At 35.8% G+C, this 23394-nt stretch overlaps 1 protein-coding gene across 7 annotated transcripts in view; it reads right to left on the bottom strand.

Annotated features, from left to right (window-relative positions):
• The window catches only part of NBEA (neurobeachin), a 667995-nt gene that overhangs the window by 570528 nt on the left and 74073 nt on the right, over positions 1–23394 (bottom strand). For all 7 annotated transcript variants that reach the window (XM_018056646.1, XM_018056648.1, XM_018056650.1 and 4 more), the window contains exons 2-4: positions 7304–7535; positions 3983–4083; positions 3646–3741 (exon numbers count right to left, since the gene is read on the bottom strand). In XM_018056646.1, coding sequence (XP_017912135.1) covers positions 3646–3741; positions 3983–4083; positions 7304–7535 — 429 coding nt within the window. The remainder of the gene's footprint in view (positions 1–3645; positions 3742–3982; positions 4084–7303; positions 7536–23394) is intronic.

The raw sequence follows: 23394 nt of genomic DNA, 5'->3' as shown, positions 1-23394 counted from the left end.
ACTTTGTTAATTCTATATATAAAACAGGAACTTGCTTATATTTCATTCAAAACACTTTGCTCTTCTTTCCCATACCTTAGACTGAAACCTGTCAGACATCAGATCAACAACAGTTCTGTAAAATGTGTTAGAAATATGTATGTGTGTGAACAGAACTATTATATCTAAGAGAACCCTCACCTACTTAGGGACAGTGACAGTGTTTTCTCTGTAGATTATATATGTTCCACTCTAACAAACAGATACATAAAATGATTGACTTCCATCCTGTATTTTTTTTTTAATGTTCCTATGTTTTGTTCATAGTTGGTGAAACTGTAGCTTAAAAAAAAAAGATTAGTAGCAAAATATTCAGGAAAAAATATAATATTAGGAGAATGGCTGAAAAAAAATGGGAGATTGCAAGAAAACTGAATTACTTAAAATAACCAAAGAGCAATAAATATTTACATGATGTTTTACAACTTTACAGTGCTTAAATAGTACATTATTTTATTATAGGCCCACAACCCCTATTCTATTATGAAAGTACTAATATTTTACATGAAAGCCAAGAAACATTAAAGATTAGTCCTCTACAGTAATGAACTAGAGGATTCTGAAATCAAAACTTGTTCTTCTAGCCAAAAATTCCACATATGCTCTACAATATTACCATACAGATTGAGATGATTAAATCAAGAGGATTGAAAGAGCTATTTCTTTGAAAAGAGCAACAAAATGGAAACACCTCCAGCTAGACCTGGGTTCTATGCCTGGGTCAGGAAAATCCTCTGCAGAAGGAAATGGCAACCCATTCCAATACTCCCTTGCTTGGAGAATTCCATGAACAAAGGAGCTGGGCAGGTTACAGTCCATGGGATCGCAGAGTCAGACATGACTGTGTGACTTTCACTTTCCAGTACAACAGACTGAGGGAAATTATAGTAACAATGGAACAGGAGGCATCACTACCCATCCTATAGACATTAAAAGGATAATAAGAGGATAGGATGAAAATTTTATGCCAATATATTTGATAACTGAAATCAACCAAAAAAATTACTTGAAAGACACAAAACTACCAATGTTCACTCAAAACAAACAAAAAACTTTCCTATATCTACTACAGAAATGAAGTTTGTAATTTAAAACCTTCTCACAAACAAAATCCCAGACCCAGATGGCTTCAATAGTGAATTCTAGCATACATTAAAGAGTGTGTGTGTGTGTGTGTGTGTGTGTGTGTGTGTTAAGTCACTTCAGTAGTGTCTGACTCTTTGCCAGCCTATGGACTGTAGCCCACCAGGCTCCTATGTCCATGGGATTCTCCAGGCAAGAATACTGGAGTGTGTTGCCATGCCCTCTTCCAGGGGATCCTCCTAATCCAGGGATCAAAGGTGCATCTCTTAGGTCTTCTGCACTGGCAGACAGATTCTGCACCACTAGCACCACTTGGGAAGCCCACATTCAAGAGTAAGTATTATCAATTCTACACAATAGAGAGAAATGAATACTTCCCAACTCATTTTACGAGGAAATAAGTTTATGATTCTTAAGATCACAACTGGAGAAAGATTTTACAGGAAAAGAAAAATGTATCCTCAAATCAATCATAAAAATAACTGTAAAATTTCTTAGTAATGTATTAGCAAATCAAATCCAGTATTGTATGAAAAGGTTGTTACACTGTGATCAAATAGATTTTTTCCCAGGAATGCAAAGGTGATTTAACACTGAAATATCAGTCACTGTAATTCACCACATTAATAAGATTAAGAAGAAAAAGTATATGATCATTTCAATAAAATCAGAAAAAGTATTTTATGAAATTCAACAATGACATTAACATACTGATTGTGAAAAAAAAAAAGATGCCCAGCAAATATGAATAGAAGTGAATTTCCTCAACCTGATAAAGGACATTACCTTAAAATGTAATGCTAATAGCATATGTAATGGTGAAATATTTAATGTTTTTCCTAAGACTAAGTCAAAACTGTTATGATTACTAACTGTAGGTCCTAGCCAGTGTAATAAGGTACGAAATGCAATTAAAAGGTATCTACTAAAACTTGCTAGGACAAGTCAGTGAGTTTATTAAGTTCTAACAATATAAGGTCAACAATAATAAAATTTTGCATTTTTATATATTAACATAAAACAATATGGACTATTTCTGAATGAATGTAACCAATAATGTTTAATACTTGCATGCTAAAAACTACAAAATGCTGAAAAATCAAAAGAAAATGAAACAAAGGGAGAAATATATTGTGTTTCATGAGTTGGAATATTCAGAACTAGATTCACACAAAAATGGCCAGACAGTTTTCAAGAAAGGTATCAACACAATCCAAAGTGTAAAGAACTGTTGCTTCAACAAATGGTTATGAAATAATTAATAGTCACATGTTAAAACAAACAAAACTTAACCTCCAATCTTCTTTCACACCATATTTTAAAAAATTCACACAAAAGGGATCTTTGTGTGATCCTAACATAAGACCTAAACAGAAGAGCTAACATAACCAACTTTCAGTAGAATGCAGAAGAGAAAAAACCCTATAACCTTGGTTTATACCAATTCTTAGACTACAGAAAGCATATGCAATAAAAGGAAGAAAATTTTAATTGAACTTTATCAAAATTAAAATCTTCTGCACTTCAAGAAATATTAAGAAAATAAAAAGACAAGCATCAGATTGGGAGAAAGTATTTGACAAATGCATTTCCAAATTAACTTATATCCCAGATGTATAGTGAACTCTTGAGATAACAAGACAAATAATCACATTTTTTAAAGTGAACAGAAGATTTGAACACAAACATCACAAAAGATTAAAGAATGGCCAATAAACACAAGAAAAATGCTCAATATCACCCATAAGGGCAACACAAAATTACAACTACAATGAGTTACCTTTATACTACCGTTTACAAGTCTCAAAATAAAGAGACAGGACTGAACTGAATGAAATGAATGTCCAGGATGCAGATCAACTGGGATTTTCATATACTGCTTATGAGAATGCAAAATTTTTCACTGCAGAAAGCTATTTGCTTGTTTATGAAACGAAATATGCACTTAATAAGAAACCCAGCAATCCCACTCTTATGTACTTACTCAAGAGGTAAGAAAACATACCTGCAGAAGATCTACACTCGAGACCTAATAGTTTTACTTATAATAACAAAAAACTGAAAACCCCAAAGTCCAGCAACTAGTGAATAATAAGCTATAGTATATATCCATAAAATGTAATACTACTCAGAATAAAAGGAATAGAATAAACTCCTGATAATCTATTATAAAGTAGATAAGCTCAAAAGCATTAAGCTAAGTAAAAGAAGGCTGACAGAAAAAGCCTTAGATACTATTTGATTTGATTTATATGAAATTTTTAAAAAGGTAAAATTATACAAACACAAAATAAACCAAAGGTTGCAAAGGAGAGGACCAGGGAGAGGGAGCTGGCTTCAAAGAGACAAGGAAATTTTGGGGAGTGATGGAATTGTTCTAAATCATGACTGTGGTAACAGTGAAGGGATTATTCAAAATTCATCAAACTGTACTTTTTAAACTGCTGAATTGACTGTGGGTAAATTATGCCATAACAGAATTGACTTAAAGTAAATAAAAACAAACAAGTACTTAAAACTTACCGCAGCACTACAACCAGGGAAATTGAAAAAAGTATCAGGACCATGTCTTTGTGGCATCTGATTAAGAACGGATAATAATTTTACTGCATGCCTTGGCTAGGGAAACAAAAAAGAGAAATGTCACTGTACAAATTTAACAAAAATATCTAATATATCACCTTTACCATCAGACTGTTTTCTAACTAGAGAGAAAATTATTTTTAAATCATTTACTGAACTATTTAGGAGGAATAATTTCTATTACCAATTCAAGTTTATAGCTCTCTAGAGACAAATTGTTGAACATTAAGTATTAATGCACTGATATTGAATACTTTTCACTTTGACCACAGCTTACCCAGATTCCACTTTCTCCTCGAAGCATGCTGAACAAAAGCTTCAATTCCTTGACAGTGATGCTGTAGCTGGCAAGAACCCCCAACATATCAACTAGAAGATCTTCAAAGGAAAATAAAGTTATTCTGAACTCTAGTCATAAGCTGTCATCTGTCAAGGTAATACACTTTTAGAAAGAGCAAAAGTTATCTCATCATTTCTACATATATATTGGTATCCATTATAGCCAAATGACCTCATGAATAGCCATTTGAATTAACAATTATCAATCATCATATAAGAAAAAAATACTTTAAAGACTTTTTTCCCACCCGGAACTATGATTTCAATTAAGTTCTCTTTGCAAAGTCATAAAAATTTGATTTTATAAATTCCCAGAATATATATACATGCACATAAATCTGCTATATGCAGGGAAAGACAGGCAAAAATATGCAAAGCTACAATGATTTAACATTGTAAATTTGTTATTTTCAAATGAAAACTGATGTTTGACCACATTTTGTTTTAGAATTATCTACTCTTAATAAAATATATTCTTGAAATATCCCCTGGCCCATCAGCAACAATTCTGAGTACTCACTCCTTGCCTGGCATCATTCCAAGTGGTTTACAAGCATTAACTTCACATATCCCTGTAACAAGCTTAAGTATTATCATTAACCTCTTCTAAAAATGAGGAAGTGAGGCACAGGTAACTTAATTCCATTGCCAAAGCACATACTCTAGTAAGAGGTACAGTTAAAATTCAAACCTAGGCAATATGTCTTCAGAGCTCTGATTTTTACCCACTAGTCTCTAAATGGAAGCACCATTTCAACCCCTGACTAGTTATATCCATTATGACAATGTATTTATGTGCATATAAGAGATATACCGGCCCACTAGATAATAAGAAAAAAAAATACATTTAATCTCTTGTCTCTGATTACTTTCTCATCTCTAGACAGTGTGAGTCATAGTACCTCTATGAGTCATTCTTTGCAAGATATTAAATATTTAAATCTACATATCTCAATTTTTAAAGCACTTACTAAGACCTCAGATACTACACAAGTTATAATAAATACATATAAACATTATAAGAAGCTTATCATCAATTAATAGTTTAGGTTAGGATAAACTGAAATAGTTATTGATAAATACATTATTTAATATCACAGATTAATAGCTGAACTTTGAGACTTTAAAAATATTTATTATGTATATATTTGAAAATAGAAATGTAATATGGTTAAGTCATCAATAAGCTGACTTACTCATAACACCATTGTAAGTAAGCAATCTCTGTGATAAAAAGTTAATATTAAGCATTTTAAAGCAACTAGCTGAAATGGCAAAATCTTCATAGAAGATTTTGTTCAGGTATGTCTACACATACTACAGTAAAAGAATTGTATTTCCAAACCTTTATCTCATCTCCTACATATGTCACAAAAAAAAATCTACTAAATTTGCATTTAATTACATAATTATTAAAATTTCTTATTTATTATACAGATAACATAAACAAGCACCTCAAGTTTTAATTTCACTATAAAAACTTTTCTCATACAAGATTTTTAAAGGAGATAAAATACTATAAAATATACTATCAATTTACAACAGATGTTTAAACACCTTCTAGTGATACCGTCAACATTATTACATGAAAAGAATCTCTTTTAATGTAGCATGTTACAAAATACTCAGAATGAAAACTTAGTAGCCTTTTGGTGGTTACTGGGGCTTCATTAGTATGTTATCTAGATTTTATTTTCTCTACTGAAAAGTAAGGCAGAGAAAATTTTCTAACACTTTTTTAACGTTTAAATAACAAAAAGTGAAAATTTTGTGTTATCCATATTATTAATGAGAATAAGGGATAGGGGAACTAAGAGGCTTTATATAACAGAAAATGTGAAGATAGGAGCTTCTTGGTAATATCAAGCTTACTATCACCTTACTTCAGTACTCATGAATTATGTACAGTATGTTAGTAATTGTGGCTCACTTTCTAAAGTGTACTCTATAAAGTGCACTTTATTTACAAAAAAGAAAGAAAAGGGAAAGAATTTTAAGGGTTTAAACTCAGATATGAGGATTTAAAGATCAAATGATGTTCTATACAACATGTGTACTCGTAAGCTTATACAAATAAATTCCTGCTAATGCTAAAATTTAGCAAAATGGTACCATATCTCCATCAAAAATACCTTTTAATTTTGATTCTTATTTTTCAAGTTAACCATGAGTAACCAAGACAGAGAATGCTAAATTATTCTAAATAGAGATACACGCCATCTTGAAAGCAATTACAAATGATTTTAATATATTCTATAAGAAAACCAAAATTGTGAAATATTGTTTAAATTTTAAAAAGCATTGATCTTTATTCTTCATTCCTTCTTTCCTGTTTAATATTTTGTTCTACTGATATTAAAACTAATTATCCATAAAGCAAAACATTATAAGGATTTTCTGGTGTTTGAATTATTTTTAAGGATCAGATATGATCAGATATTGAGAGGAATTATACTAGCACTTTTAGAATTATGAAACCTTTTCATGTCAGAAGAAAGTTAGGCTAAAGACTCATGGCTTAAGAGAATCATCACAAACTCCTTATTTTCTGGAAATAGCTGGTGCTCTGGGACCATCCTTCAAAATATTTTTACTTAAGTGCATCTAACCACAGAGGGAAATGGATTTGCATGTGAGTAAAGGACTGATGATGAAGAACTACACATATCAAAATCATTATTTCAAATAACATATAACAACACAAAATTATTAAAACTTTTATCTTGAAACTTCATGCAAATTGTATACTCTAATCCACAATGTCTGCATTTAATACAAAAGTTCCTCCAAAAAATAGCAGAGTAAGAGTGACACTTTCAAAAATCACAACATGCTTGTCCTAAGGCTTTTAGCATTTCCTGTTCCATAAATGTCAGACTGAAGAAGATGGAGTTCAGAGAACTTTTAATAAAGTACCAACTTTATAGAAATATAATATGTATTATAGTATTTTAATTATGTAAAAGTTTAAGTTCTACATCGAAAGGTACTGTTCCTTTTTCTGACAGATCTCAGAGCACTTATTCCACATTACTCAGATTTTCTGAAACCCGGGAAACCAGAATAGTAATTGTATCTGTCTGATACAGAAATCATCTTTCATTCTTCAGGTTTTCCCTTAATATAAACAGCACATTTCCAATACATCTTGACCTATCTATTTTAAAACAAGGTAGCTTCAACAAACCTATATTAAACTAGAGAATAAGAGAAGTATATGAATATTTAAATTATACTTTCCTATCAGATAATCCCATACCTGCTATCATGTCATCTACAGCACTCATTTTCAGCAATACTTGCTCAATGAGCCCAACTTCTGTACTAGTCTGTAAATTCCGAACACTTTTTCGTAGGATGGCTGTAAACATGCTCCATATTTCTGCTTGACATGTGACATCACAGTGTTCCAAAAGCTCTGTCATGCACGTTATGCTCTCAGCATCTTGGATAATAAAGTTCATCTCCAAGTCAAATTCTCCACCAACCAGCTGAAAAGAAACAGAAAAAAATCACTAATGATCATATGAGAGGTTATATATACAACAAAACAAATATTTAGCTAGCATAAACATATTAAGAGTCTAAAAAATTTCAAGTCTTCTAGTCGAAAACTAATTTTGATTAAAAAAAATGTCACTACAGATAAGTGAAAGGCACTGTAAGAAATAAAACTGTCTAAGAGAATTTTTTTTTTCTTTCAAATGGGAAAAGGCAATTTCAAATCTCAAAGAATAGAGCAAAGTAGAACAAATGACTAAGAGGCAAGTTCTGGGACAAATCTTCTTAAAAAGGCACTGACTCTGAAAAGGGATAAATACTAGAAGATGCAGATCACTAAAGCTGAATGTCAAGGCATGGAAATTCATTTTCTTTTATATTACTAGACTGACAAAAAAGATGTCACAAAAAAAAGAATAACTGGGTCTAATATCCATGTATAGAATATGAAGAAATAAGAAACTATATTAGCAAACTTATAATAAATGTTGAAAGAATTAATGGTAAAATTGTTTAAAAGAGAAATACCTAATATCCAGTGGTACTTAAAAAAACAAACAAACATGTAAACTGGGAAAGGCGGCAACGTGTTTGACTTGTGACATTATGCCAAGTGAGTCATAAGTACTGCTATCCCTCCTAAACGCTACTTTAAGTACCATGACAGACAAATACACATGGAATAAAAGATATGATGATCCTCTTAATTCTATACTGGTCAAATCACACATGAATTAGTTTATTCAGTAATCAGTACCATTTTTAAGAAAAACATTAACAACTTGGGTATCTTTTTGATCTAGAGAATGGGAAATTTAGGCAGAGGATAATAGGCATATACAAAATATGTGACAAATTTGAAGTCATTCATTTCCTTATTCAATAGATACTATATTTATTAAAGACTAGAACTTCCTGTTCTAAGAAACAGAAGTATATCTGCGGATACAAAAGGCCCATGCACTAACAGTGCTAAATTCTAGAAATAAAAATGTATATTTGTATTGACATAGAATCTATTTTTATTTCAAAAAAGGTTGAAGTTGCCTTACAAATTATATAAAGTATAAAAGAAGACATAAAGAGTGAGTAGCTGAGAAAGAGGAAATAAAGGAAGATAAGATTAGGGACTAGAGATTAGACTCAAGAAGTGGAATTAATTTTCCATCATGAAAGATTTTCATTAATACAGATGGATGAGCACATAATATAATATAGATGGGAAAATAACTGCAATAATAACAACACTACTTAACCTTATTTAACTTATATAAAGAGTACATGATGAGAAATGCTGGACTGGATGAAGCACAAGCTGGAATCAAGATTGCCGGGAGAAATATCAATAACCTCAGATACGCCAATGACATCACCCTTATGCTAGAAACTAAAGAGCCTCTTGATGAAAGTGAAAGAGGAGAATGAAAAAGCTGGCTTAAAACTCATTCAAAAAATGAAGATCATGGCATCCAGTCCCATCACTTCAGGGCAAATAGATGGGTAAACAATGGAAATAGTGACAGACTTTATTTTCTTGGGCTCCAAAATCACTGTAGATGGTGACTGCAGCCATGAAGTTATAAGATGTTTGCTCCTTGGAAGAAAAGCTATGACCAACCTAGACAGCATATTAAAAAGCAGAGACATTACTTTGCCGACGAAGGTTCATTTAGCCGTGTATCGTATGGATGGGAGAGTTGGACCATAAAGAAAGCTGAGCACCAAAGAATTATGCTTTTGAACTGTGATGTTGGAGAAGACTCTTAAGAGTTCCCTGGACTGCAAGGAGATCCAACCAGTCCATCCTGAAGGAAATCAGTCCTGAATATTCATTGGAAGGACTGATGTAGAAGCTGATTGTAAACAACTGACTCACTGGAAAAGACCCTCATGCTGGGAAAGACTGAAGGCAGGAGAAGGTGACAGCAGAGGATGAGATGGTTGGATGGCATCACTGACTCAATGCACATGAATTTGAGTAAGCTCCGGGAGCTGGTGATGGACAGGGAAGCCTGGCATGCTGCAGTTCAGGGGGTTGCAAAGAGTTGGACACAACTGAGTGATTGAACTGAACTGAACTTCATAAGTCGTTTAATACTTATTCTAAGTGCTTAACAAAGAAACCTATTATTATCTTTATTTTACAGGTAAGGAATCGCAGGTACAGAAAGTTCAAGCAACATGAAAAAATTTAACAAAACTAGTAGATAGAGAACCCAGGATCAAAATCCACTAAGTCTTTCTTTATAAAACTTCACAAAAGCAATAAAATCTCACCTAAGAACATTTTAAAAGTCTTCTAAAATTTAAGAGTTAAAAACAAAGTATTCTCAAATTGTGAAATATTATACTCTGTATACATATTTTCTTTGTAACAGCTCCAAAATTCAATTTTATAAGAGACTATAACCCTTATGCTGACTTCTGACCTTTTACTGAACTAAATATTTTCTCTGATTAAACCTTGGTTTTATTTCTACATGGCAAACAATTTCAACTCCTCCTATTTCTGGTTTATTAACAAAAACAGCAATGAGGAAGGTTAAGAGATTGGCTCTGAATTCAGATTTCCTGTATGCTGATTTTTGCTGTACTACTCATTTGCTATGTGACCCTTAATGATGCTACATATGGGAATAAAAGTTCCTAGCTAATAGGCTGTTGTGAAGATTAAATAAATAAAGTAGCTGGTTTATAAGCACATAGTAACAAAGTCAGGAGCATTCAATCAAGGAGTTAAAATTAGATATTACTTGTTCTCTAACCCCAACTTTGAGGTAAAAAACGTAGTCATCTGATCACACACATCTAAAGTACAAAGAAACAGCCAGGGTAACCTTTATGTTTCTGGTAAATGATAAATTATTATGGACTGTGTACTCCTTTAGATATTACTTGTCAATCTAGCAAAACCAACTCAAGCAACAGTTTAACTGTTCAAACCAAGAACTGCTTATTTATTCATATTTATATATCCAACTGAATTGGGTCACTACTGTCAACTTTGGGACCTATGATTAGTAACTCAGAAGAGGTTCTCTAGAATCAAACCATACAGAGAAATAAAGTAGGTTGAAAAAGAATGACGTGGACAACTTACTGACTGAACTAAAAAAAGTAGATTCCAATGTTTAATTCTGTAAGCCTCAGAATAAATCTATGTAAAATTAGCATACACTAAAATGGAAGAACACTCACAAATTCTTCAGACTGATCTCCTTAATTAGTTGTAAATGCTTAAATAGAATCTAGTATAATTAAGAAACATTATCAAATGTATAAATAGAAGAAATGGGCTCAGCGGTAAAAAAGAAAAAACACTGTTTTTAAAGGAATGAACAATTATAATTGTTTAATTCTAACAATCAGGCTATTATGTGAAGCCTAAGTTTCCATCTTTCACAATTTAAAAAAAAATGCCCCTTTCTATACATCACTTAATTACAAACAAAAAACAAAAAGACATAGTTACAGCTCCTTGATTTCACTGCCAGAAACTGTAACAATATTTATTATATGTGTTATAACAGAATGGACCTATGTTTTCAGATGGTCTTTCTAACCCTATTAATTTTTAACACATTAGTTGTTAACACATTAGTATTAAGGAGGCTAATTGCTTATAACTATCATTCCATCATTAGGGAGATATTTACTCTTCCCTTGTAATGAATAGTTCAGTATTTATCAAGCAAAGCATACAAGAAAAAGTAGAAACAATCAGTCTTCATTATTTAAACAATTCTTTAACAACACTATGAGGAAAAGACATAGTTGCCTTCAGAAAAGGAAAATGGAGATAAATGAGGGTAAGCAATATAACCAAAGTCACACATGAGTTAAGTGGCAGATCCAAACTTCTAATCTAGACTAAAAAATGTAATGAAATGCCTTGTTATGAAGTCAAGGGTATAAACTTAAAACATCGAGCTGGGACATGTCATAGTAGCTCTATGAAAAAAAATCAGTGCCTTAAGAACAATGTATGGGTAAAATGAGGAAAGACAAAATGATTTCTGTGGGTAAGAAATGAAACATTCAGAGATGGCAAATCACAGTAAAGAAAACTGAAGGCCCAATTACACGAAAACTGGCAATAAAAAAAGGAAAAAAGAAAAAGAAAATAAATAAAAATATTCTTTTTTAGTTAACTAAATTGTATTTACATTAAAGCATAAAAATTATTGTATAAAAATTTAGAATATAAAATCCTGGCCTGCAAATGTACTATCTTCTGAAAGTTCTATGGTTTTAATTACTAGTGATTCAAGTATCTTTTATTTTTTAAGTATCGAGTTTTAAATATCTTTATTTAGAAAGATTATTAGTTAGGATCATAAAGAATAATTCAGTTTACATTAATTAGATCAAATTGGATAATCATTAACCTGTTGGATTTCTTTGCAACTCTGTGGATAAACTCTAAGCTAGATAACATTGCTTCAGTTCAGTCATTCAGTCATGTCCAACTCTTTGAGACCCCGCGGCACACCAGGCCTCCCTGACCATCACCAGATGGAGTCTTCAGACCATCACCAACTCCTGGAGTCTACCCAAACTCATGTCCATTGTGTTGGTGATGCCATCCAACCATCTCATCCTCTGTTGTCCCCTTTTCCTCCTGCCCTCAATCTTTCCAGGCATCAGGGTCATTTCTAAGGAGTCAGTTCTTCACATCAGGTGGCCAAAGTATTAGAGTTTCAGCTTCAACATTAGTCCTTCCAGTGAACACTCAGGACTGATCTCCTTTAGGATGGACGGGCTGGATCTCCTTGCACTCCAAGGGACTCTCAAGAGTCTTCTCTAACACCACAGTTTAAAAGCATCAATTCTTCGGTGCTCAGCTTTCTTTATACTCCAACTCTCACATCCATACATGACCACTGGAAAAACCATAGCCTTGACTAGACAGACCTTTGTTGACAAAGTAATGTCTCTGCTTTTTAATATGCTGTCTAGGTTGGTCATAACTTTCCTTCCAAGGAGTAAGCATCTTTTAATTTCATGGCTGCAATCACCATCTGCAGTGATTTTGGAGCCCCTCAAAATATAGTCAGCCACTGTTTCCACTGTTTCCCCATCTATTTGCCATGAAGTGATGGGACTGGATACCATGGTCTTAGTTTTCTGAATGTTCAGCTTTAAGCCAACTTCTTCACTCTACTCTTTCACTTTCATCAAGAGGCTCTTTAGTTCCTCTTCACTTTCTGCCATAAGAGTGGTGTCATCTGCATATCTGAGGTTATTGATATTTCTCCCGGCAATCTTGATTCCAGATTGTGCTTCATCCAGTCCAGTGTTTCTCATGATGTACTCTGCATAGAAGTTCAATAAGCAGGGTGACAATATGCAGCCTTGACGTACTCCTTTTCCTATCTGGAACCAGTCTGTTGTTCCATGTCCAGTTCTAACTGTTGCTTCATGACCTGCATACAGATTTCTCAAGAGGCAGGTCAAGTGGTCTGGTATTCCCATCTCTTTCAGAATTTTCCACAGTTTATTTTAATCCACACAGTCAAAGGCTTTGGCATAGTCAATAAAGCAGAAATAGATGTTTTCTGGAACTCTCTTGCTTTTTCCATGATCCAGCGGATGTTGGCAATTTGATCTCTGGTTCCTCTGCCTTTTCTAAAACCAGCTTGAACATGCGGAAGTTCACAGTTCATGTATTGCTGAAGCCTGGCTTGGAGAATTTTGAGTAGCGTGTGAGATGAGTGCAACTGTGCGGTAGTTTGAGCATTCTTTGGCATTGCCTTTCTTTGGGATTGGAATGAAAACTGACCTTTTCCAGTCCTGTTGCTTATAAAGCGCCAATTCAGCATCCCACATGCAGCTTCCTCTACTTCCCAGTCCCTAGCTACTGTCATAAAGAACATTTCTGTAATGCCATTTCTCATTTCACCTAAAACTCTTTTTAAAACAAATATTTATCTATTTGGCTTGTATCTGGTCTTAGTTGCAGCACATGGGTGCTCCAGTTGTGGCAGGGGGGCTTAGCTGCCCCACTGCATGTGGTATCTTAGTTCCCCAATCAGGGATTGAAAGAAACCATGTCCCCTGCATTACAACGCCGATTCTCAAACACTGGACCACCAGGGAAGTCCTTTAAAACTCTGTATAATGTTATTCCCTGTGCATGAGATAGGGCTCTCTCCCAACTTCTAATTTTAACTTCCATTAAGCCTCCAAATGACCAACCTAGAGAGCATATTAAAAAGCAGAGACATTACTTTGCCAACAAAGGTCTGTCTAGTCTAAGCTATGGTTTTTCCAGTAGTCATGTACGGATGTGAGTGTTGGAGTCAATCCTAAAGGAAATCAGTCCTGAATATTCATTGGAAGGACTGATGTTGAAACTGAAATACTGAAACTCCAATACTTTGGCCACCTGATGTGAAGAACTAACTCCTTAGAAAAGACCCTGATGTTGGAAAAGATTGAAGGCAGAAGGAGAAGGGGACAAAAGAGGATGAGACAGATGGTTGGATAGCATCACCGACTCGATGGACATGAGCTTGAGTAAGCTCCAAGAGTTGGTGATAGACAGGGAAGCCTGGCGTGCTGTGGTCCATGGGGTCGCAAAGAGTCGGACATGACTGAGCGACTGAACTGAACAGAACTGAAGCCTCCAAGTATCAGTTTAAATACAACTTAACACAGAAAGTCCTCCTACTAACTACAAACAGAGCCTTTCCCTGAATTCTCATTACAACCTATCTACATCACCATAATCATTTCAGTATATCCCAGATGTTTACAAATTTCTTTCTAACCCTCACTTTACAGCAAGCTTTGTAAGGGTAAAGATTATTTCTTACCTATCAACCTTATCCAGATTACTGGCACACTGACAAACCTATGCAAATTACTCAATATTTAACATGGAATGAAAAGATGGCCAGATGAGAGGAAGAGGGAAGGAAGCAGGCTGGCAGGAGGACTTCACAAATTCATGGTCCATCATCAGGTTGTAAGCCAGACTTTCTACTACCATAATCCACTTTTCTCTTTGGGCAATGAATTGCTCTTAATGCTGTATAACTTTTAATATTCCAGAGATGATCACAAAGTCAAAGAAAATGTTTCCTCCTTCTTGTTTATATCCCTTGGTTGCCTTACTTTTTCTTTTTTTATCACTTAGAAAATATGTAAGGTTTCACAGGCAAAATTCAGGCAAAATTGTCTAAGTAAGAGGCTAAGTATTCAACACACAATTTTTACTTATTAAAATCAGGCTTAAATATGTTTTCACTTCCAGATTCTATTTTCAGGTGAAATCAGTTACAACATCTTCCTTTGAAAAAGAATGTTGGAAATGATGTCACCAAAAAACAGCAGACTGGGCAGTATATCCTCCTAAAAAAAGAAAGAGAGAGAGACAGAAAGAAACAAACATACTTATGATCTGGAAAAACTGGCACATTAACTTCGGAAAATTTCTGAAATAAAGTAAAAAATGTACAATAACCCAAGGAAGACTTGGTTAAAAAGAAGTTGTTGTTTTGTTGTGAAAAGCACTATCCCACCTTCAATCCTCCACAGCCCAGACTTCCGCAGTTACAAGGACTCCAGCCTGCACCATGGTAAGGGTTGCTAGTTCCAAAGGGAGCACTAAGGACCTTATTCTCAAAGAACTGTGAGTCTAAACCTGACTGGCAGCTCCCTCAAGGATAGATCCAAAGGATTCTCTTTGCTTTAACGAATCATAACATCTCAAGAGTTAGGACACTTTTGCTAAAAGCATTTAAAGTCACACATATTACCTGCAGCAGTCTGGAGCAAAACAACACTTGACACAAGCAATAGACAGATCTAGAAGCCTGGGAAGGAAGATATGGGGAAAGAAGGCAATTGTGGGTATACGGTGTATACTGGGTAATCCAGAAAGCCACATGTATGCCCAGAGCAGGTCACACATTCAGAAAAGGCTTACAAAGACTTTAAGATTTCATCTGTAGCTGACCTTTAGGTTCTACACTAGTAGAAGTAAAAGCTATGGCAGAGATGTAAACAGCCTAAGTATTGAAGAAATCTCCAGCACAGAGCAAAATAAAAGGAAGATAACTGTCTTTTTCTTAATAGCACTAACAACCCATAACTACAAACACGAGAGAGTAAGGAAAAGAATTCAATTTTCAGTTTCCACTTAACAATATTCAAAATGTCCAATTTTCAAAGAAAATTTATGAGACACACGAAGTGACAGGAAAGAATGGCCTATCAAAAGAAAAAAAATTATTTTCTCTTCAAAATCTGATAACTACTTTTGTCTTATCTCCATCCTCTATTCTGTCTTTCAGCTTATGTTTTGTTTTCTATTAGTATTCAGATGTCTTCTACTCTTAGCCAATCAAATTACTTTTAGAAATTATAAAGCTCTTGAATTAATGTTTTCTGAAGAATTGATCTTCAGTATAAAGCTATGCTCAGTTGCTTCAGTCACGTTTGACTCTTTGTGACCTCATGGTCTGTAGCCCACCAGGCTCCATCTGTCCATGAGATTTCCCAATCAAGAACACTAGAGTGGGCTGCCATTTACTCCTGCAAGGGATCTTTCCATGCAGGTTCAGGGATTGAACCTGCATCTCCTGCATAGCCAGGTGAATTATTTACCACTGAGCTACCTGGGAAGCCTCATACATGTCTGTAATTTCACAAAGAAACAAAAAGTAAAAAACAAGATAATGAAGAACCACCGTTTTGTGAACATGTTATGTCTTGAGTAATTAAAGCATATAGCCTCATTTATTCTAATAACTCTAAGATGAGAACCTTAAACAAGGAAACTGAGGTGAGCATAAGTTAAGTAAGCTTCCCAAGGTCCCTAAGCCAGTGTCAGCATCAGAATTCTTTTCAATATCATAAAGAATTAAGCAGTGTATCATTACCAGACAGATCATCCACAAGACATAAATATGTATTTCCACCAGTCATCTACCCTTCCAGATATGGTGCTACACATTAACATGTATAATAATTGACTTTTAGGAAAATGTTCAGTAAATAACAGAAAAGCACTTTATAATTTGGACACGAACACAATAAAAATTAATGATCCTATACTCAACAAACCAAGGCAAGAAAAATGGAAAAAAAATTTTTTTTTCCTGTTTCTTTCTCACCAGGCCTCTCTAGAAGTAGTTTATATTGACGATCTTTCTGTGGTATAGAAATAACTATACCCAAGAATACAACAATTGCTGCTACAAATACCATCCATAAAAACTCTAGGGAAGGGAGGAAAAAAACAAAGGGAATGACTATCACATAGTAAGTACCTTCTATAAAGTATACATTAAACAAAATGCACTTTATTAAAAGCAGTACAACCATTACTTTATAATTGTTTTATAAGACTACACAAGCAAAGATAATAAATACATTGAGCTAGTAAGGAGCCAGTTGATCTTTGAAGGAAAACTAAATCTGTTAACTGCCAAACTATAATATGCTTTTAAATTCTAATTCTCAGCCAAACACTGAAAACACTAACGTATTTCATAAATAAAAAACAAAGTAAAGACTTCTGCAGACAAATAAAAGCTGAGAGAGTCTGTTGTCCACAGACTTTTACTATAAAAAATGTTAAGGTAAGTTCTTTCAACCGAAGGAAAACAATACCAAATGGAAATTTGAAATGTCACAGAAAAACCAGAGAGAGGCAGAATTGTTAAGACTGTTGTTAAATACAAAAGACATTCTTTTTTCTCATTTTGAAAACTCTTTAAAAGAAAACTATCTAAGGCAAAAAATAATAATGCATTAAGGAATTTATAACCCATGAAAATAAAACCAATGACAGAAAGATTACAAATGACAAGAAAGGAGAAACGTAAGTACACTTTTAAAAGATACTCATACCCTACACTTGAAGTAGTATATTATTTCAAGGTACAGAGTGATGAGTTAAGAATGCATATTGTAAACTCTAGAGAAAACACTAAATGTGAAAAGAAAATAAATACTAGAACCTTAACAGCCACTCCCTGAAGGAAGACATGGATTTTCCCCCCCAATAAATATTACAGTACTACAAGATCCTGTCAATTGGTTGAATCCTTAAAAGCAGGTGCCCTGGATACAGAGAGCCAACTATGTGACTTGAGCATCCTCAAATTTTGGTATACAGAATCAATCCCTCATTATTAATCAATTTACTTTAACTGTTGGGCTTCCCTGCTGGTTCAGATGGCAAAGAGTTCACCTTCAATGTGGGAGACCCAGGTTCAGTCCCTGGGTTGGGAAGATCCCCTGGAGGGGAGCATGGCAACCCACTGCAGTATTCTTGCCTGGAGAATCCCATGGACAGAGGAGCATGATGGGCTATAGTCCATGGGGTCTCAAAGAGTCAGACACAACTGAGTGACTAAGCACAATCTAATTGTTACAGAGGCAAATAAATCACTCTACCAAGCAACACATTTCAAAAACACATCAAATATTCATCAGAATGAGAATATCATGGGCTATAAATGAATTCTCAATAAAGTTGAAAATTTAGAACACAGTGGAATTAAGCAAAAAAAAACAATAAAAATACATAAGAGGAAAAAATTAACAAAACATCTGGAACGTTATTCTAAGTAAAAGTGAAAGTGAAGTTGCTCAGTCATGTCTGACTCTTTGCGAACCCATGGGCTGTAGCCTACAAGGATTCTCTGTCCATGGGATTTTCCAGGCAATAGTACTGGAGTGGATTGCCATTTCTTTCTCCAGGGGATCTTCCCAACCCAGGGATTGAACCCGGGTCTCCCGCATTGTAGACAGATGCTTTACCATCTGAGCCACCAGGGAAGTCCCTATTCTAAATAAACTGTGGGTCAAAGGAGTCACAGGGAAAATTACTTTTTATCTCTATAAATAGGAAAACATATCAAAACTTACGGGATACAGTAAAAGAGTGCTTTCAGTTCAGTTCAGTTGCTCAGTTGTGTCTGACTCTTTGCGACCCCATGAATCACAGCTCGCCAGGCCTCCCTGTCCATCACCAACTCCCAGAGTTCACTCAAACTCATGTCCATCAAGTCGGTGATGCCATCCAGCTATCTCATCCTCTGTCATCCCCTTCTCCTCCTGCCTCCAATCCCTCCCAGCATCAGGGTCTTTTCCAGTGAGTCAACTCTTCGCATGAGGTGGCCAAAGTATTGGAGTTTCAGATTCAGCATCAATCCTTCTAAAGAACAACCAGGACTGATCTCCTTTAGGGTGGACTGGTTGGATCTCCTTGCAGTCCAAGGGACTCTCAAGAGTCTTCTCCAACACCACAGTTCAAAACCATCAATTCTTTGGCACTCAGCTTTCTTCAAAGAGTACTTTCGGGAAATATATAGCATTAAATGCTTATATTACTAAGGAGGAAGGGGAAATTGTATTTGATTCCACATCTGTGCGTGCAATGATGTCTGACTCTCTGCAACCCCGTGGACTATACCTTGCCAGACTTCTCTGTCCATGGGGTTCTCTAGACAAGAACACTGGAGTGTGTTGCCATGCCCTCCTCTAGGGGATCTTCCCAATTCAGGGATCAAACCCAGGTCACCCACACTGCAGGCAGATTCTTTACTGTTGGTGTGAGATTTCAAATTAATCACTTCTGCTTCTACATTAAAAAATTAGAAAAACACAATTGCAAAAGACACATTCACCCCCAATGTTCATTGCAGTACTGTGTACAATAACTAGAACATGAAAGCAACCTAGATGTCCATCAACAGATGACTGGATAAAGAAGCTGTTGCTGCTAAGTCACTTCAGTCGTGTCCGACTCTGTGTGACCCCATAGACGGCAGCCTATCAGGCTCCACCGTCCCTGGGATTCTCCAGGCAAGAACACTGGAGTGGGTTGCCATTTCCTTCTCCGATGCATGAAAGTGAAAATTGAAAGTGAAGTCGCTCAGTCGTGTCCGACTCTTAGCGACCCCATGGACTACAGCCTACCAGGCTCCTCTGCCCATGGGATTTTCCAGGCAAGAGTACTGGAGTGGGGTGCCATTGCCTTCTCCAAAAGAAGCTGTGGTATATATATAAAACAGACTACTACTCAGCCATAAAAAGGAACACATTTGAGTCAATTCTAAAGAGGTAGAAGAACCTAGAGCCTATTATACAAACTGAAGTAAGTCAGAAAGAGAAATATAAATATTGCATATGGACACATATATATGAAATCTAAAAAGATGGTACTGATGAATTTAATTCCAGGGCAGCAATGGAAAAATAGACCTAGAGAAAAGACCTATGGACATGGGGGTGGGGGAGGGGGGAGAGGGTGAGGTGTATGGAGAGAGTAACACAGAGATTTACATTTCACAGATGACTTCTATCAATTACATAGAATTAGCATCATTTTTGCACAATAGTTTTCTCAAATTTTAATGGAGAAGGAAATGGCAACCCACTCCAGTATATTCGTGCCTGGAGAATCCCATGGACAGAGGAGCCTGGTGGGCTATAGTCCATGGGGTCGCAAACAGTCAAATTTTTAAAAAAAGGAACAATTCCAAACTCACTTTATGGGCCAACAATATCATGACAATAAAAATAGAAAACCATGTCAGGAAGAACAACAATAAACTATAGCAAAATAACCCTTATGAACATAGACATGCAAAAAAATCTTAACAAAACACAGCAAGTCAAATCCAGCAGCCCGTTACAAAAATTAAAAAAAAATCATGTCCTCGTACATTTTATCCCAGGAAAGGAAGTAGGTTTTACCAATGAAAAAATGAAAGACTGTAATTCAACAGATTCACAGATGAAGAACAAAAGTCCCATTATCATCATAGGAAAATCATTTGACAACATCCAAAACTATTCATTAAAAAAACTTCTAGCAATAGGAGTATAAAGGAACTTAAACTGATAAAAGGCATCTATGACACATCTACAGTAAACATCACACTTAACGGTGAATGAATATACACTTTTTAAGAATAAGGCAAGATTTCCTCTCAAAACACTTCCGTTCAGCATTATACTGGATACCCAAGCCAATGTAAAATAATACGAAAAACAGATAGTAACAGACATATAAATTGTAAACGAAAAAACACATATACAAATCGTGTACCAGTCTCCATGGAAAATCCTAAGGAATCTATTCCAAAACTTTTAAATTAATAAAACTTTTACTAAATTCTCAAGATTTAAAATCAATATACAAAAAAATCTTTACATTTTTATATAGGCAGAGAACAATTAGAACAATAATTTAAATTCGAAAGGAAGACCACTTGAAAAAGCATAAAGCAGGGGTTTCCCTTGTGATCTAGTGGTTAGGAATCTGCCTTGCAATGCAAGGAACACTGGTTCGATCTCTGGTTTAGGAGGCTACTACATGCTTTGGAGCAACCAGCTCTAAGCACCACAAAGACTGAAGCCTGCGCACCAATGGTCTGTGCTCCACAACAAGAGAAGCCACAGCAATGAGAAGACCAAGGGTCACAAATAGAGAGCAGCCCCTGCTTGCCTCAAATAGAGAAATGAAAATCCAGAGCCGCTGAAAATATATAATTCAGTTCAGTTCAGTTTAGTTCAATCGCTCAGTCATGTCTGCCTCTTTGTGATCCCATGGACTGCAGCATGTTAAGTTTCCCTATCCATCACCAACTCCCAGAGCTTACTCAAAACTCATGCCCATCTAGTCAGTGATGCCATCCAACCATCTCAAGCTTTGTCATCCCCTTCTCCTCCCGCCTTCAATCTTTCCTAGCATCAGGGTCTTTACTAAGGAGTCAGTTCTTTGCATCAGGTGGCCAAAGTATTGGGAGTTTCAACCTCAGCATCAGTCCTACAGATGAATATTCAGGACTAATTTCCTTTAGGATGGACTGGTTGGATCTCCTTGCAGTCCAAGGGACTCTCAAGAGTCTTCTCCAACACCAAAATTCAAAAGCAGCAATTCTTCAGCACTCAGCTTTCCTTATAGTCCAACTCTCACATCTATAACTGACTACTGGAAAAAACATAGCCTTGACTACACAGACCTTTGCTGGCAAAGTAATGTCTCTGCTTTTTAATATAGTGATTTGGGAGCCCCAAAAAAGAGTCTTGCACTCTTTCCATTGTTTTCCCTTCTATTTGTCATGAAGTGATGGGACCAGACGCCATGATCTTAGTTTTCTAAATGTTGGTTTTTAAGCCAAAATTTTCACTTTCCTCTTTCACTTTCATTAAGAAGCCCTTCAGTTGTTCGCTTTCTACCATAAGGGTAGTGTCATCTGCAGATCTGAGGTGATTGATATTTCTCCCGGCAGTCTTGATTCCAATGTGAGCTTCATCCAGTAGAGCATTTCTCATGATGTACTCTGCATAAACGTTAAATAAGCAGCATGACAATATAAAGCCTTGACATATGCCTTTCCAAAACGTTTTGGAACCAGTCTGTTGTTCCATGTCCAGTTCTAACTGTTGCTTCCTGACCTGCATACAGATTTCTCAAGAGGCAGGTAAGGTGGTCTGGTATTCCCAGCTCTTTAAGAACTATCCAGTTTGTTGTGATACACATAGTCAAAGGCTTTGGCATAGTCAATAAACCAGAAGTAGATGTATTTCTGGAATTCGCTTGCTTTTTCAATGATCCAACAGATGCTAGCAATTTGATCTCTGGTTCCTCTGCCTTTTCTAAAACCAGCTTGAACATCTGGAATTTCTCAGTTCACACACTGTTGAAGCCTGGCTTGGAGAATTTCGAGCATTACTTTACTAGTATGTGAGATGAATACAATTGTGGGGTAGTTTGAACATTCTTTGGTATTGCCTTTCTTTGGGATTGGAATGAAAACTTACCTTCCCAGTACTGTGGCCACTGCTGAGTTTTCCAAATTTGCTGGCATATTGAGTGCAGCACTTTCACAGCATCATCTTTTAGGATTTGATATAGCTCAACAAGAATTCCATCACCTCCACTAACTTTGTTCGTAGTGATGCTTCCGAAGGCCCACTTGACTTCGCATTCCAAGATGTCTGGCTCTATGTGAGTGATCACTCCAGCATGGTTGTCTTGGTCGTGAAGATCTTTTCTGTATAGTTCTGGGTATTCTTGCTACCTCTGTATAGTATCTTCTGCTTCTGTTAGGGCCTTACCATTTCTGTCCTTTACTGTGCCCATCTTTGCATGAAATGTTCCCTTCGTATCTCTAATTGTCTTGAAGAGATCTCTAGTCTTTCCCATTGTATTGTTTCCCTCTATTTCTTTCTATTAATCACTGAGGAAAGCTTTCTCATCTCTCCTTGCAATTGTCTGGAACTCTGCATTGAAATGGATATATAGATGGTGGAGTAGAAGGACCTGCACTCATCTTCTCCTGTGAGAATGCCAAAATTTAAACTTTCTGCTGAACAACCATCAATAGGAGAACGTTGGATCCCACCAAAAAAAGATATCCCACGTCCAAGGGCAAATGAGAAGCCCCAGGAAGATGGTAGGAGGGGTGAAGTCATGTTTAAAATTAAATCCCATAACCGCCAGAGATGCTTGGAGGGCTCAAACAAAACCTTGTGCATACCAGGAGACCCCACAGACTGACCAGGCCTGCCTTTGAGTGTTTGAGTGTCTCCTGCATACATATGGGTCAGTGGTGGTCTTCTGCAGGGGAAGGGGTTTTGGGTGCAGCAGACCCGGGTATGGCATAAGCCCTCTTGGAGGAGGTCGCCATTAACCCCACCATAGAGCCACCAGAGCTTACACAGGACTGGGAAACAGAATCTTGGAGGGCACAAAGAAAACCTTGTGCCTACCAGGACCCAGGAGAAATGAGCAGTGACACCACAAGAGATTGACCCAGACTTGCCCAAGAGCGTCCAGGAGTGTGGGTTGGCAGTGGCTTGCAGCAGTGACCTAGACAC

This window comes from Capra hircus, chromosome 12 (assembly GCF_001704415.2).
Source record: "Capra hircus breed San Clemente chromosome 12, ASM170441v1, whole genome shotgun sequence".
Lineage (NCBI taxonomy): Eukaryota > Metazoa > Chordata > Mammalia > Artiodactyla > Bovidae > Capra > Capra hircus.
This window is presented reverse-complemented; position numbering and strand designations above follow the sequence as displayed.